The 16,885-nt window shown below is 43.1% G+C and overlaps 1 protein-coding gene across 5 annotated transcripts in view; it reads right to left on the bottom strand.

Moving 5' to 3' along the window:
- The window catches only part of LOC111265668 (uncharacterized), a 46,231-nt gene that overhangs the window by 8,359 nt on the left and 20,987 nt on the right, over window positions 1–16,885 (bottom strand). For all 5 annotated transcript variants that reach the window (XR_015313571.1, XR_015313577.1, XM_022842639.2 and 2 more), the window contains one exon: window positions 8,279–8,447. Coding sequence is in view for 3 of the 5 variants with exons in the window: in XM_022842639.2 (XP_022698374.1) it covers window positions 8,279–8,447 (169 nt within the window). In the remaining 2 variants the exon portion in view is untranslated. The remainder of the gene's footprint in view (window positions 1–8,278; window positions 8,448–16,885) is intronic.

The following is a 16,885-nucleotide window of genomic DNA, read 5'->3' as shown; positions in this document are numbered from 1 at the left end:
AGTTCAGTTTACCCCCGAAATCAATCAGTGAAGTGGAAAAAAACCAAGCAAATATGTAAGTGGATTCATTCACTGAGAAATTTACGAATCTGAATTTGGTTGGAAACCAGGTCTGTTGGCGCGCTTGTACACTGAATAAGGGTTTCCAACGCGTCTTTTCCACTTTTTGTGTATGTTACAATTGAACCCAGCCACTCGTCATCGTTTGTGAGTTCTTCATCGAACACTCCTAGCATGTCCGATCGCTATTTTATGTCAATGGGTTAACTCTCGCCAATTAACACAATTAGGTTGCAAAGGCGAATAAGCCACATATTATATTGTGTTTGTAAACGTCGTCCATTAAACCATCATCATGGCTGCTTGCAGAGGATTGCGGATCTAGCAGTGCCGTCGACTGATTATTTTTCTACCCTATATTGATTCAGGAAATATCAGCGCCTAACAGATGCGGACGAAGTAAATAAGGATTACTCTTACTACATCAATGTTGCGTCCACTGTCAACTGTTTTTTTTTTCTGTTACTACTGTTATTTTTAAACACATATATGGATGGTATAATTTCATTTAAGATGATAAGGTCGTGGCCCCTACGTTTCACCGCGGCTCGTTTAAACGACCCTAACAAAGCAGCGATTTCATGGACCGCTTCCTCCTATAACCCATTGGTCATTATTGCAAAATACCCAAATGATCATCTAAAAATACATGATACATCAAGTTAATAATAACAGCAATGCAAGCATGTCAAACAAACATATTCCGCAATCCTTCTTTCAGCTGTTTTTGCATCGAGAAAAGAAGCATCACTATATAAAATGACCCATATTACATCGCAAACGGGAAACGTATTTCAATGTCTGTTAATACACATATCATTAATGTAACATGTTCGTACGGGCTGTTGCCTGTACGACCGTTTGCCAACTAGGAAGAAAATTAAAAACTCTGAAATGTCCACTAAAACAGAACGATTGACGACATATGCGTCCGCAAAGCATCGCTCGTTCTAACAATAAACGAAGAATAAAAAATCGAAATGAAAAACAACGTGAAGACACGATACAAGCGCCAAAAAACGATAACGACGAAGACGACATTTAAATAGCAGACAACGGCGGTCAGTTGGCGTAAGTTTTGCTTCAGTGTGTGCTCCCACCTTCGCAGTCGCCTCTCTTGCAATCGTTTCCTAGCACTAGCGCGTTTCTTTCGCCGCCGGTGCTGAGGATCACGTCGTCGTCTTTGTTGTTCACGCTGTTTCTATCCGGTCCTATGCGTTAATTTCTGTGCCGTTACAAATTCGTTTTCTCTATAGTGATGTCGCTACTGATTTAATGCTGTTACTGATATCGTTATCGTCGATGGCGCTAACGACAAACGTGATACAATTGTACTATTTTCACTCACATCAGCAATGGCCGCTCCCCTGAATCAAAACGGTAGTTATAGGGGTGGATAAAAAAATGAACGAATAAAAATTGTCCTCCTCCTGCTGCTGCCACCGCCGCCGCAGACACCGGTATCACTGCAGCCTCAGCCACTGGCCGCGGCATTGATGATGAGCATCGCCACTATGGTAGCGAACGAAGAAAGATAATGGTTCTCCGGACTGACCAAGCAGCTACCCCACCCAGCTCTAGATGGTCGAACTGTCTTTTCGCTGTCTATCTGATGTCTGATCGCTCGTCGATGACTTGAAGTCTACGACGAAGTCCTATGGCGGGCGACTGTCCGCCAATGAGCCAATCTTTGCCAGTTTGATCTTCCCGTTTGGTGCCTACGGTGGCGCCAGCAGTGGTGTCGACTATGGCTCCGCCGTTTAGGGCGCCATTGTGCTTTTTTCACACGAACATACGCAAATAGACAAAATTCTGTTCTAGCTCATTCTACAATACAATACACACTTGGTTGTTGTTATTATATGAAAATGCTTCAGGTATATCTACACGCACGCGCACATGTGTTTGACGTACATCGATACAGGAGCAAGCACACCGATCGGCTAAGCAGTTCGCCCTCAAAAGAAAAAGAAGGTCACGGCGCTCTATTCATCATCCGATATCTAACATGTATTCACCATGGATGTACTATTTTTGTGATTACTATTATTGTTGTTGTTGTTGTCGCTGTTGCCGTTACGAAAAGCAATACGAACGCAACAACTGTTATGAAGCTGCCACAATATCGATGTATTTAGGTGGCGTTGTGGCCACCATCGATACGGTGTGGTTTCATAGATATGCAGATAGTATTGCTGCCTTTCTGAGCACCAGTTTTGAAGCCTTGGTTCCGAGAGCGTTTGTTTGGTGCTCAGTTTGTAAATTAATGGGACACGTGATTTAGTTCAGTCTTTTCAATGCGTGCTTCGTATTTCGATACTCTGTGAATAATCTAAAAATTACCGAAAAGGTTTGAGCTCCGCATTAGCGAACGCGAGAAAAAAAACTGCCGTTTCTTATCGTGTGTGTTCGATAGTACGTACGAATGTGTGATATGCTTCTGTATGATCTTACAGTTCGTGCAGGTTTATCTCATGATAAAGCCGATTGGATATTCCTATCCTTAATACCGATCCGGCGCAAAAAGTTAACGTTTTCGGAGGCGAAAATCTGTGAGAATAACCTTGTATTATCACGTAAGTAGGGAGTCCGGTTAATAATGTCTACTACACTTAGAAGACCCTTTTCAATAGTTTGCACCTGCTCACGCATCCGTACGCATTTCGCATAATTTTTTTCTTTTACTCTAGCATCATCAACACCGCCGATATTATGTCCATTATCATCGCAAGCGATGATATATATAACGGTAGCTGTTTCATTTCTTCGCTCAATTTTTCCCGCTGTTTCTGTTGCTGTTGCTGCGCAGACACGACGGCATCAAAGCCGATATCCTCGTGCGACGACAACAATGTTCTTGATGCGTTTCACTCCCGTTGCTACCTGGCTGACCCTTATTTCGGTTGTTTAGAAGCCAACGGTCATTCACAGAAACCCCAATTGCGTTGTTGGTGCTGCTGCTGTGAGGGTTTCTCTTCTATACTCCGACGGGCAACACCACCGAACCAGTTAAGTAGTTTTACAGAATAGAAGAGGGAACGAGGAGTACTTTTCTAAGCGCCGACTAGGTTTGTGCGGGTCTATTTTTACGCCATTGCAACATACACACGCAGTGATGCACAGGCTCGCCGCGATGGGTTCACCAGCTTATTGGTGCATATAGTTTTAGTAGAAAAGGACAAATGGCATTCTCGTTCTCTATAACGCGGTGGAGTCGTCAGAAATTTAGCTCGAAGCGAATGTCAAGCCTTGCCGTCGGCGGATGCTAGCGTCGGGCAATTCTCATTCCGTCAATGCTATTAGCTCGATACTGTTGAATACTACCCTGATGGGCCTGCGAGTCCTGGACTGGCTGGTTATGCACTCGTTCATCGTAAAAATAAGATAAAGCCATCAGTAAGAGCCGTGAATTGCGAGCAGTGAGTGGCAGTAGTAGCAGCAGCCACAGATGAGGACGGATAAGTGCTTTTAGTGGCGGCGGCAATGGGCGCTTGTATCCAGATCAACACAACAACGACGACGAAGAGGCCGCGAAGAAGAGGAAGGAGGAGGGTAAGAAGAAACGGGAAGATATCGAATCACTCAAATCATGGAGCAGATGAACGGATTCGTTCCCGTTAACTGGCATGAGCACGTTTGCAGGACCAACCCGCTGCCACGGCTTGGCACTCGACCCATCTTTGCGCCAGCCGTTTGCATGGTGGAAAGTAATAACGATGTAATAGAATAGAGGGGACATGCAAAAACGGTAGAGACTACGGTTTCGCAGAGAGCGAGTGTCATATCTGCGTTGTCGTGTTGTCAACAATAATAGGGGCGGTGGTAGAATCACAAATAGCAGTTGAGCATCTACGGAGAGCAGATGCACCCTGGAGACAGCAGAATCAGGTACTGCAATTGTGGAGGCAAAAGTTTGTTTCATTCGACCAAGCAGACCGCTGCGACGCTAGTATGATAGAAGCACTAATAAGAATATTGTTGTTGATTTTTTTTGCCGATCTCCAACTTACGTTTAGAATGCCGCCGTCAGAGAATTAGATCCCTCAGGCTAATTAACAAATTACTCGGAATGAATATTTAGCTTCTAATAAATCTCTGGTTTTTAGTGAGATAATACCAGTATTATCTCTATTCTAGGGAAACTATTCGAAAGTATAGTAAAAAAAACGCAGATGGGAAGTGGGGATGCGCGTTTGTAAATGTCTTGTAGGAGATGACGCTGGTGATAAAATCAGTCTCTAAGATTTTCTTGACACTCGAAAACCGATTCTGGATTATTTCGGGTGCGGTTTAAGACTATGCATAAAAATCAAGCCATCCTGAGATAGCGTCTAAGTAGTGGTGCTCATAGCTTCTAGTCAGGCTCGATCGAATCTGTAGCTTCATAGCCAATGGGCTTATGGACTATATAGAATCCTACCATTACTAGCTATTGCATATTAGTAACCTCTTAAGTCTATAATAGTCTGCAGAATGATGACAGCAATGAGATTGAGCGTATATTTGAAATTCGTTTCCCACGCACATAACCACCCGTTGCATCCAGAAAGCCAGAGATTTCCGCGGTCGCCGCCGCCGGCGCGGGCGCTGTCACTGTTACGCCACACGTCTAGCAGTCACCAGTGTGGCACCAGCACCCCGTTGCGGTTACGGGGCTCCCCCTGCGCGGAGCTACCGAACTGCCGAAGACAAAGTAAGACAAGCAGTTTATGTAGATCGTCAATACCAAACAACGTAACGGCCTCGTAATGAATTCAGTCGCCTGCTACCGGTCACGCTGCTGCACCTTGTGGTATTACTAGGACCGCCACTCGATATACTTTGCTGGCCCCTTTAGCTCTCGTTGTTCCGCTAGACTCGCTCATCGTTATGTAGATTAAGCGGTAATCAGAATAATAATACATGAACGAAACTCTGCTGCCGCAACGGCAACGTACAAGTAATAGATGAAAATAATGATGCCAACAGCACGGAAATTCAAATGTGACGTTTTGACTGCATTTACTTTCTATGACCGGGCCGGCTGCTGCTGCTATTGCGCTTCCTAAGTAAGAGATATCATCGTATCTAACAGCTAATTTTTCTTTTTGCTGGTTTACGTACGGTTGACGTCAGTAATGTAAATAACCTATGGCGAACAAGAGTTCAATATATAAGGATAAAACAATACTTGTTTTGCAGTAAAATAATGCACATTGTTGAACTGCATTTGTGTGTAGCTTTGTTCTCTGTCAACTCTAAAATTATTTTTCAAAAAATTATCGTCTTCGAACTTATACGACTATTAACAGTGTTCGATTAATAATCAACGTCAATTACAATTTAACATGGCAAAGAGTTGCTGCAGTACGAATGTTTACATATGTCACATTAGTCTTTGGATAAAATTTTTCGATTTTGTGGTTATCGATAAGAAGTACAGATAAATCATGGACGTACGCATATCAACCTTCTCGAGAAGCCTATCGAGACAAGGATCGTCATGATCGCTGCTTCAAAGGTTTCTGATGTATATTGAAAACCTCGATCCGGTTGAAGGCGATTAACTTCAGATTCGACGTAACCCTTGAAAAAGAAGATATTCCCTGGCGTGTAGTTCCAGAACTATCGACGCCATAGGTACTTTGCTTTGATTACGAAAACAAGCATGCAATTCGCTTGATCCTTTTTCCAGCCGAAAGTATTTCGGTAGGAAACGTAATTGCCTTTCCACTAATGTACATCGTGTCCAATTAGCAAAGTTTAGGACAAAGTAATCTTCAAACTACGAATGGTACAGAGGACGAAGCCGGTACGTGTTCAATCAATGTGGTTCTAGCAATTGCGAACTGGTACTAAATAAGATATAGGTTTGACGGAAGGGCATGTTCCCGCTTCATCGTCTGCATCGAATGACTTTTTCAGCTCTTCAATAAAAGCAACGGCGCGTTCGTTCGCAAGCCGCTTCAGCAACTTACGGCTTCTCATTAGACGCGTCTGCTTAAGGCGGCCGCGACTCCATCGCTCGTTTCTCGCGTATGCTATCGGTGACCAACTACGGCGGAGCCAACGGCACAGCCATCAGCGGCAATCACCGATCGTCACGGATCATTTTCGTCGGGAGCACAACAACTGTTGCAGCTGCTATTATAACTGTTATTAAAATCAAACATTTTGCTCGATTTTTAGTCGACGCTCAATATTCACTCATACCTGTGGTGACATTCTGGTATAGTTCAATTGAGTTAAACCTCTTGAAAATGATGCCAGCAGCGATGGCTGGAAGTACATGGTGTAGTGACGAACGAGTCTTATGGACCCGCCCGCATATTTTGGCCTGGAGAACTGTTGATGGACGACGGCGAAGCGTAGCTCGCAATAGAAATTTTCTTTAATTATATCCCGCCTTATAATCAGGCATAATTAGCTGACTTTCGGACGTTCTCAGATTTAACAGTTAACAGGATGGTATATTCATATTAAATAAGTGAGCAAATATACTCTAACGGCAGCTTTATCCAGTGCTATACATTAATGAATTTCTGATATAGACAATATCCTAACCGAACCCGAAGTACCTATCAACTGCGAATATAAGCAACGGTTCAACAAAACAATTTCATAGTTAGAGGTTCGTGAGAATTCAGGAACTTTTAGCCCACAGTGCATAAGTGATTCAAGGTCGCAGCACAAAAGCATTAAGTTCGAAATGAAAGTGAAAAATTTCATACAATTTTTCTGTACGTGCAACCGAGCTGCATCCAAACAACAAAAAAAAAGTGTTTATCTGCGTTATTTAACACATTAACCATCGTCCAACAGTCGTTAACCTGTTAACCAGCAAGAATGGAAGAACGGCTTCTCAAATCAGATGTCATACGTCACCAAAGGGCCGATTTCTCGACCCGGATACATTGTTCAGTGTGAGGGAATAAGGGCGCTCTAGTGAGGCACCCTCTATTTGCCTTTTCTTCGCTAAACTCTTGCAACTCGTACTTCTGTTTCTATCCATTTTCTGCCAAATTTGTACATAGTTTTGTCGAGCGATTATTACACGATGTATCGCGCTAATTATTTGCTGGGTCTGTTTAGCAAACTCGGTACATCGTTAGTTCTGGAAATGCGCTAGGTTAAATCCTGTTCAGCCGCAGGCAGAGGCGGCGACTGCGGCAGCAGCAGGAGAACCAACGAGACGGAAGATCGACGAAGGAACACATGCCGCCAGCTCGTCACGACCCGCGTGAATCTGCCCACTGTCCAAAAGTGCCATTTGGAAGTGACCGAACGGAGCAAGGAAGAGATCGAAAGAGCGTTAACTGAAACACACTAAAGGCTCATAATCTTCGTTGGCAGAGCTGGGGCCGTGGCGCATCCGCATTAACGCACGTTCAAGCGCGATCTGCAAGTCACCCAAAACCTGTCTTTCTATGAAGAAGTTTTATGAAACTATCGTGTCGGTTAGATGTAATGTTTATGGTAAGCTGAGCATTCCTGTAGTCAACCTACACGCTGGAGCCTGCTACATGAACATAGATCCTTTGCCGTAAGTCCCAGGGACAAAAGGATATCAAAAGGGCTCAAAGCTCTTAGCACCCCTACTCTTAAACGAGATACTAATCACGATTCGCTATGGAAGTAAGTTATAATAAAAATGAAATTAGTATTGCAGCAGTAGTTTCTGTTTGTTCGAATAGAACCAATGATAATGTAGAAAGTATGTTTACCGCTACTCAGCCATTTTCATTTAGTTGTAACTTCGAGCCGTAGTATTAATTCAGCTTAATTAATTAATTGAATAAAGTACTCAGCCGTCACCATAGCGAGCATTAATCACCTCAATATGATTAGGTGCTAGTGACTGAAAATAAGTCGGCACAGTAGCACTCGAAACGCAGGTCAGTTGATTCCAATAATAAAGAAGCTTTTTGAAGTCAAATACTTTGTGTAGAGGGCAATATTTTACAGTACTATACAACGAACGTTCATATTATCGCATTCTACACTTATGTGAGTATCATTTTGAGCTTGCAACTGCTTCAGCAAAAATCACTGATATCAGAGCAAGCAGTTATTATTCTGCCTCTTCAAACTGACATTTCCTTTGGATGGCCGAACATATTTTGGGTCGACTTGACTATTCGGAGTTAAACCCAATTCTTTTCTTGGCAATAAAGTCTACAAACTATCCATGAGCCATGAATTTACTCGATCATACTTTTTGAGCGTAAAAATTACTCACAGCACTGAAAAAATAGCTCCTAACGATTCAGGTCCGGCAGCGTCGGTAGGTCCTGGAGAAGGGCTGGGTGAGCCGCTAGCACCTTGTACAGCCTGTAGGGTTGCTTGGAGTACTTTGAGATCGACGTCGCTGCCGATCAGCTGCGATACAGTTGCCAGAGTTAGGTCATCTAAAACAAATCAAAAAAGACCCAAAAGTCTAAAATTTACCACTTGCTCCAAAAATACATAGATACCGATATGAAATATTAGTTATCTCGGAGTACTTTTTAGTAACGAACAACGTCATTATCTAATGGTACGGATCTTCCAGTATTCGGGTATATCAATATGATTCTAGCATTTTACACAGGTTCATAACTGAACGTCAGTGGAGGATACCATTCAACGAAATGACACGTTTCCTTATTAGTTTGTTCATTTTTTTAGGAATCACCGACACTCGTTGTGATATGAAAAGCTGCTGCCATGAAGAAAGCAAGCTCTACAATTCGGAGTGAATTGAAAGTTTACTTTGTCAACGTACAGCGTCCATGTTCACAATGGCTGATATGTTGTAGCTGGCAATAACTAGTTATCATGCAGGGACATCGAGAAGGTGATCCAAACAAAGTTGGGGTAATAAGGTCAGAAATTTTCTGATTATCGCCGAATAGTGGACTGCTTTCGGAAAACTTCCCAAGAAGAATACTCCCATTGTCTTATACATCTCAAAGATTTACAGGCTGCTCTAATTAGCCAAACAGGCCGGGCCAAGGATTTCGTCAAGTAACGCATTTGCGAATTCGTGACCATTTTTTTTTTGGTGGCGAATGCTTTTACGCAAAAGTACATTAGCTTGACCTGCGTCATTTAGATATAGATTTTTAAATCTATCGACGATAAACTTACTTTTAATTGCAGAAAAAGAGGAAGTAGGAAGTAGATATTCTTGAGTATACGATAGTTTGTAGAGATGTCCTTGGCTCTTTCATAGACATGTCGAAGCTACTCGGAACATTTTCCTCAATAACACATGTATATGTAATTTATGATTATTGAGATTAGCGTATAGCAAGGCGCTTAGTCAATGCAAATATTTGCAAGTAAAGATGTACATAGTATAGGATATTGTACTGAGGTAGACGATGGCAGCTTCCGTCAGACAAAACACCAGCCCAGTCGTAAAGCCGACCGGACAGTTTCCTCTCCGAAAAAGCAACCCTCTCAATACGGATTTGGCAACATGGCTCAAGGAAGACATGTCTCCTAGATTTATATGTCTATGCACTTCCCTCAAACGAAGGAACTGACACTCATAATTTGTCTTTACTTGTGATCTCGTGCGTAATAGATATCAATTTTGACTTAATATGATGAGCAGTAGCCGACGACGGTGGGTGTCACGATAAGGGGATGAGAAGTGACTTAAGGATAGCTGACCTTTACTCTGTATTTCGTAAAAAATATTGTACCTAGATGTGTAAGAACAAGCTGCCTAACTTATTTTAGCATATGCTTTTAACCTTAGAATGCAATTTAGACAACATAAAGAAAGTTGCCCTTTGGATTTGCCGACGTCTTTGGGGTATATACTGTGAGTGCGAAATTCGAACGCGGTGGACCTATCGAATATTTTTTTCACGAGTGTACAATCATTTTTTTGGGCAGAATGCTTTACTTTTTTTCTTCCCTGCTACATTCACTCAACACCAGCTTGCGTACAGCGATTCTAGTATTTTCTGCAGTAGTGTAGTAATACCAGACTTGCCCATTGACAGGAAAGATACTGACATAATCTAGATCCGTACTTTGGCTTACACTCTATTTTTTTTTATTTTTTATCTTTCCGTGAAAATTGGATAAATTAAAAAAGCTTCGCTTGTTCGCTTAGATCGCTTGTTCTCAGGCCCCTGCCCCGAAAAGTCCTTGATTGTATCAACGCTGATCGCAAGTTCACCAACGCTTCTTCTGAAACTACAGCAAAAGCTTAACATAACTACATTTGTACAGTCTTCATATATCTTCTAACAGCACATCCTAAACGGCGGGCAATTTTAATGAGCGACAACACGGCGCTTCTAATTCTAGGACTGAGCGACCCACCAGCCAGCCGCTGATGTACTAATCTTGTCTATTGTAGTTGTGGCAGTGGCTGTCTCGATAGTTATAAATAAATACCCATTTTGTTCTCTTCTCTTTTCCTCGGTGACTCCTTCTTCCAACCAAAACGTTTCCTTTACTTTCTAAAGAGTCTCACTGTCGCCAGCGGTCGTTGCGTCTCTATCGAACTGCGCATTCAGTCGTTCGTAGGTCATTTGGTTTGTATGTCCAGGTCTACAACTCCAGTCTACTGGTATGATGCGTTTGCTTTCCTCGCAACCGCAGCGACCTCGTCTTAGCACAACTCGAAGAGCGATGAAAACAACGGTGGAAGCAATCGGAGTTGGTATTGAGGGTAGTTGCTATGCGAGGGTAGTAGTAAGTTATGTAGGAATAGCAGCATGAGATTCTTCGGCTGTATGCAGCGGTGTTAGACACCTTTCGTGTACTGATCGTTTGACCGTTGTCGCTGGTTCCGTGTCCATGGCTTTTTCCCGCTCGCTGTGCTTCGCGTTTTGTTATGGTCCCTAGGTCTTTTTCGTTGTCGATGTGTGTTCGTTGACAGCTTTCCCTTTTGGCCACCCTCTATAATTACTCTCTTTACCTTTCACTGTCTCACTTCAATATTATATGGCAAAAAGCAGGAAATCGTCGTAATAGTAATACTAGTAGTACTACTAGCACCAGCCCAAGCGATGGCTGTGCTTGTGTTGTCGTTGTACGGTCTGTCATGTAAAATCAAGTCAGAAAAGTCAACTCGTTACTAGAAGGAGCATTCGAGCACTTCAGCAAAAGGGATGCGAACACAGAGCTGTCACTCAAAATTGAAGGCGGCAGCGACAACGAGCATTACTTCAGTTCTTCCGTCTCCGTCGTTTTTTCCGTCTCGAGCAACAGCGGCAGCAGCGGCATCAACAACAATATGGGCAGTTGTCCGTAAACTGATTGACTGTCTGACCGACGTAGGTTTTGAAGCATATATTCCAGCAGCATGAACAACAAGTGCAGCAACTTCCGCGGCACCGGCAACGATCAAATCATTTCTAAGCCTCTCTTCGATCCGCGTCTTGCAACAGTAACGGGCGCCAAGCAGACACTTCTTCCATCCCTATAATAGTAAACCCCTTCCCCCATCATTAATAGACCCCTAGAATCTCACAAGAGAAGCTAGCTAAAATCAGAGGATAAAGACAACGATGCTAAGCGCTACTCAAACGCTACTCGTCCCGGCTGTTGCTATACAGTAAAGCCAGTAGCAGTCGCTAGGTGAGTGAGCTGGTAAGATCGGAAATCGAGACCCTGTGTCCGTCAACAATAGAATGCGCGTGAGCACGACGTCCACGATGCGGTGACAGCGCCAGACGCATCCCCGGCCTGTTCAGCAGCGGAGAATCAACTATATCCTTTGTTGCTGTTGTTGTCGTTGCAACAGTGCGAATTCGCGAAGAGACACGCTTTGTATGCTGTCTTTTTTCTACTTCACTTAAGAGAAAAAAGCAAAGTTTTGCTGTTACTGTTGTTGGGTCCTGGGCAATACCAATATGGTATCAACAAATAACTAATGCACAATTGTTATTGTGGAGGTAAACATGCGCAAGAGAGAAGGTAAGGAACATAAGCTAGACAAATAAATTGACAAAGGGCTCAAGCGCGCAGATATGTTATTACAAAAAGAAACAGAGACGTGTTTTTACTTATTCGGCTGCGCACATGTGTTGATATAAATGAGTTTTTATACTTCGCCTCGTCTAGTATCACACATCACTTACATTGAAATGTATGTTTGTAATAATGAAAATAGCAGTGAAAAAATCTAGCACTGGCGAGTATGGAAGCTTTACGAAGCGTTGTCAAAAAACAACAAATAAGCTTCTAAGCATATCAAGTCTAGCTTACTCTTATTTGTCAACACACACTACGTAGAGATGAAAAACAAAGGATCAAGTATAAAACTTTAGATTAAATCTTAATGTCTTTTGTTCGATTTGTCAATTATATACCAAACATTTGGTTCAAACCGGTGTTTGATCGGATTACTGGTATGACGGACCGTTACATAACACGGCCTCGTATAAGGCAAACTTTCCTAATTTATTAATTGATAAATAAACCATCAAGCGGTCAATGTTCTCGTCTATAATATCCATTGCCGATCTGATGTCAAAAGCGTTACAAAGTCGTGCAATTATAGACCTGTAGCAAATGAATTTTCAACTAAATGCAGCCCTCTAAGTATCATGCTGTTAGCGAATGGCTGAGAGCTAGCGCCAATATCTAAATACTTGTTTTTTGCCGAGCAGGTGAAAACAATGCAGCTACAACTGTTGGGCAAAGGCGAAAGAAGTGTCTATACCTATACATTGGTTTCACCATACGACAATGATCATCCACAGATAATACAGGCTAGTAAATCGTTGTAATTAACTAACTAACGCGGTCCGCACACATCATTGGATAGCTTGAGATCTCTTTCTGTGTGCATATTCTGCTAATACGAACATATCTACAAGTTAGGAGGTACGAAAAGGTCCTACATAGTAGCAAAACGCAGTTCACAAATGTGGCAAGGAAATATTCGTATGTGGGTGTCTGCAGGGCTCGCCTAGAATTTTTTGTCACGCAAAAATATCGCCATCATCAGCCGTACCGTTTATAGAGATCCGGTACGTCTTCGATGAACTAGTTGCAAGCTGTTATTTGTTGTAGCTTTCTGGTTCTGTTCACGAGTCTCCTTATTTTATTTTTTGCAACCAATTCATGTTTTACCCGAAATATCGGTACGTCGTCGCCCAGTCCGGACGTCATTTCATCCGATCGATACTTGATTAGACTCTGCGAGCTTCTCCGCAAGATCGACCACTAAAACACAAGACTAAAGCTATAAATGTTTGGGCTGATACTTGGTTTGCTTCGTTTGGAAAGAGTTGTATTACTACGATGCATGTCTCTGCCTATTCACGTACACGTTTATGTATATAAAGGAAAGCCAGTGCAGTAACCAAACAAAAATAAAAGCAGGCGTCTTGTATAAACAGGCCGCACCAACGATTCTCCATTGTCGCTCATGTTTTTCTTCTCCTTCCCTATTCTCTGTTGCTTTTTCAATTCCTAGCCGAAATTTTGATAGTTCCACCCTTATATACCTGGCTTATTTCAGCATTCTTTTTCCCTGCTGTATTTTCCCTTCCTATCCATCGTCGTTGCTATATGGCTTCTATCTGTCTCTGAGTTTCTCATTCGTTCGTACCCCTTTTTTTTGATACACTACCACATCTATATATCTATTTATATATTATTATTATTCCTCGTCTTTGTCTTTTTCGTTATACTTCGTATACTTTTTGTTCACGTTTGCTTGTCCCCAGCAGAGCTCTCCGTTGTCGGAGAGGAGCGGCAGGATTGGCGGAGCTGCTTCGGTTCCCCAGCGCGGAAGGAAGGAAAGAGGGCCATGTCTCGTGAGGAACTTTGCATGCGCGTTCAGTTGATCCCCCATTGGTTCGTTATTTCTTCTTTCGTTACTTTCTACGTCTCACCAGTTAATAAGCGCGGTCGATATCGCTAGAACGGTGGTTCATTTCGTCGGCCTGGCCGGTGCCTTGTCTCGTGCCGCTGCTTTTGCACCAGTCGAACGAACGGGCGAATCACAGCGTCGAAGACGGCAACGTCAATGCCGTAGATTGCTGTATATTGCTGATATTGCTGATGCTTCTGCTGCTGCTGCTGCTGCTGCTGCTTTTGGCTTAATTCTTCTGGAAGCGCAGACGAAGAATTCGAAGACGAAAAAGTAAAGAACAAGCATCTTCAATTCGAGCCCCCTAGCGGCGCACGGCCGCCTGAACGAACGCAACGTCGAGTCAGGAGAGCAAATCCGAAATGTGAACGAACTGTACACTAACTGTAGGGCGGCAGCGGCGACTCTGGCGGTAGCAGCAGCAGTAACGAAAACGAAGAAAACGACAACAACGAGAAAAGTCCAAGCGGAGAGTCGACAGCTGAGCGGTTGAGCGCCGGCTCTTGGCGCTCGGTTCGACTCGACCTGACTCGGCGACCAGCACGCTTTTTCTGCTCACGACTAAGAGGACGCTTCTTCCATCAGCAACAGCGTCAACAGTAGAAACGACTTCCATAACAACAGCAGGCGATAGCAGCAGCAGTAACAGCGGCAACAGCAACATACTTTGCCGCCGGTTCTGCCTCGAGCATGGCTTTTGCTAGAGATATTGAAACTGTTGCTGTCGTCATCGTCGCGGTCGATTGATGTTGAAGTGAAGTAAAATCAGTCGCTGCTCCTGCTCCTGCTTCAACTAGCAGCTGCTGAAAGCTGCTGAAGATTCTGCAGCAACGGCTTCGGCTTCGGCCTCTACCGCCGCTGCGCGGCAATCGATCGATAAAATGGCGGATCGATCGAGGCGAACAAGAACGAACTACTTTCTGCTAAAAGAAGCAAATCTTCAGAGAGGTAGTTGCTCGAGTAGCATCAGGATCAACAACAAGAACATCAGCGTCGTCAGGAGAAAAAGGAGCTATGGAAGAACGAAAGAAGAGCGGCATCCCTCGCGAACAAGGAGTAAGCCAGCGAGCCGCCAAGCGGTTAGCGTCGAAGCACCACCGTACGAAAGCGGCGACGTCCTGAGCGACTGAACGAGTGAGTGAACGCTTTGGAACTCGGAGCAATTCCACTGATGCCGCTACGAGGGTCGTCGGTTTTGCTGCCGCCGTCGCTAGTGTCGGCGCAGGACGGCCGTGTAATTTTAGCTGCTCTGTCTGTAGGCCGCTGGCCTGACGGTCGCAAACGATGTCTTCATAGTTATATTGGCCTTTATCGGATAAGAACCAAGGAGAGTAGTGAGACGCTCTGGAACAACCGCTGGACAGTCAGCTCACACCAGCCCTATGCTATAAAAGGGGTCCGTCGAATACCCTCGATTTTAATATATACGAACTGATTAGTTTTATCATGAGTAGCAGCAAGAGCAACCGCACGAACGGGTAACGTTACCATTCTTTAACATTAGTATTATAATCGTGACTATTTATCTCCATGAAGAACAAGAGGGTATGCATAAAGCCGTATTTGTTTCATGTGCTCAGTATGGAACGAGTTTGCATCTCAAGCGATTAAAACGTACCGAATCGATACCATCATACGGCTAGCGAGATCTAAGGTAAATAGAGTCCTAAGTGTCATATTTGTAAGCCCATAAAAGTAAATTAACAATAGGATTTTTGCGATGAGAAAATATAAATGCAACATACATATCCCATCTGCCCTTTGTATGTCGAGCTTGCATAGTAAAATGGATGCGACGAATACCCTTAACAGCAAGTCTATGGCCTAAACCGTTTCAGCCATAGATCGAGGTATTTATTAGGTAAGTAAATTGGGCGTGCAAGCAGCCGTGCTCGACTAAGGACAAAGCGTGCGACTACACGTCTGAGCTGTAACGAGACTGCGGCATGCAAACGCAATCAAAAGGTCAAATTTTCCCTATTGGCGCTCGTTTCTGAATGCGGTTTTCAAGATAATATATAATCCGCTATGGCTCATAATTACCACATAGAATAGCAGACGTTGAGTATCAGTATTCTACATGCAAGTATTTATTTTTTTTTTTAACTGTGAGCATTTAGCTATGCCGAAGTTCCTCGAAGGATAGTGTCCCGTAGTAACTTTGATTTTTAAAATTTAGCGCGCTATTGAAGAAGCAAGTGTACTTATCCTAATGGCAGAATGAGAGACAAGTAGTGTATCAACGACTCAGCGTGCTTGTCAGCGAGCGTCTCCAAGCGCCACCTGCCGTAGCGAATATACAACGCTCATATATAATTAATCACAGTACCATACTACATTGGCTTAGGTTGTATAGAATGCTAACAGGCGTTACCTGCTTCGCTAGGAAAAATTTAAGCTTCGTAGACATATAAGAATTTATCAGTTTCAATGTAGCTAGCAGTAACCGCTCGATCGAAGATCGACTAGCGAGTAATTAATGCTCAATCATGTTTCAATAAAATTCAAAAAAACAATGCATACATGCAGCTATCATTCGACTAGACTTCATGTGTTAAATGAGGAATCTTTAACGCTACGCCACTTTTGTTTAAATCATATCAAAATCATATAAATTCCACCAAGTCTACTATAGAAGTCTGCAGATTGCCGACTATCCCATGTACACTTAAAAAGCGCTTTTGATAAAGCAACATTTTTTAAGTTGTCGTAGTACGTGTTCTACGTTAACGTCATCTACTAGTCGTATCAGCGACGACTGAAGTGTTATACAGTTGTAGGCTGCTGACGTCCCGCAACTCATTAAGCATCAAATCAAACATTTTACGGCGCAATGATTCTACTATTTTGAGACAGACCCTATCCAGGTGAACTGGGTTACATCCAGTGCAGCTGGTGTAACTCGCGTGTAATTTTCAAACCAGCATCGTTTCTAAAGTTTCAATTGTATCAGCAGGAATGTTAATCGTCATACTTATTTGTAGAATAGGCGCAATAGATGAATTTTATAGAAAA

Source organism: Varroa jacobsoni, unplaced genomic scaffold (assembly GCF_002532875.2).
Source record: "Varroa jacobsoni isolate VJ856 unplaced genomic scaffold, vjacob_1.0 scaffold_11, whole genome shotgun sequence".
Taxonomy (NCBI): Eukaryota; Metazoa; Arthropoda; class Arachnida; order Mesostigmata; family Varroidae; genus Varroa; species Varroa jacobsoni.
The sequence above is the reverse complement of the archived record's forward strand: the minus strand, read 5'-3'. Positions and strand labels throughout refer to the sequence as shown.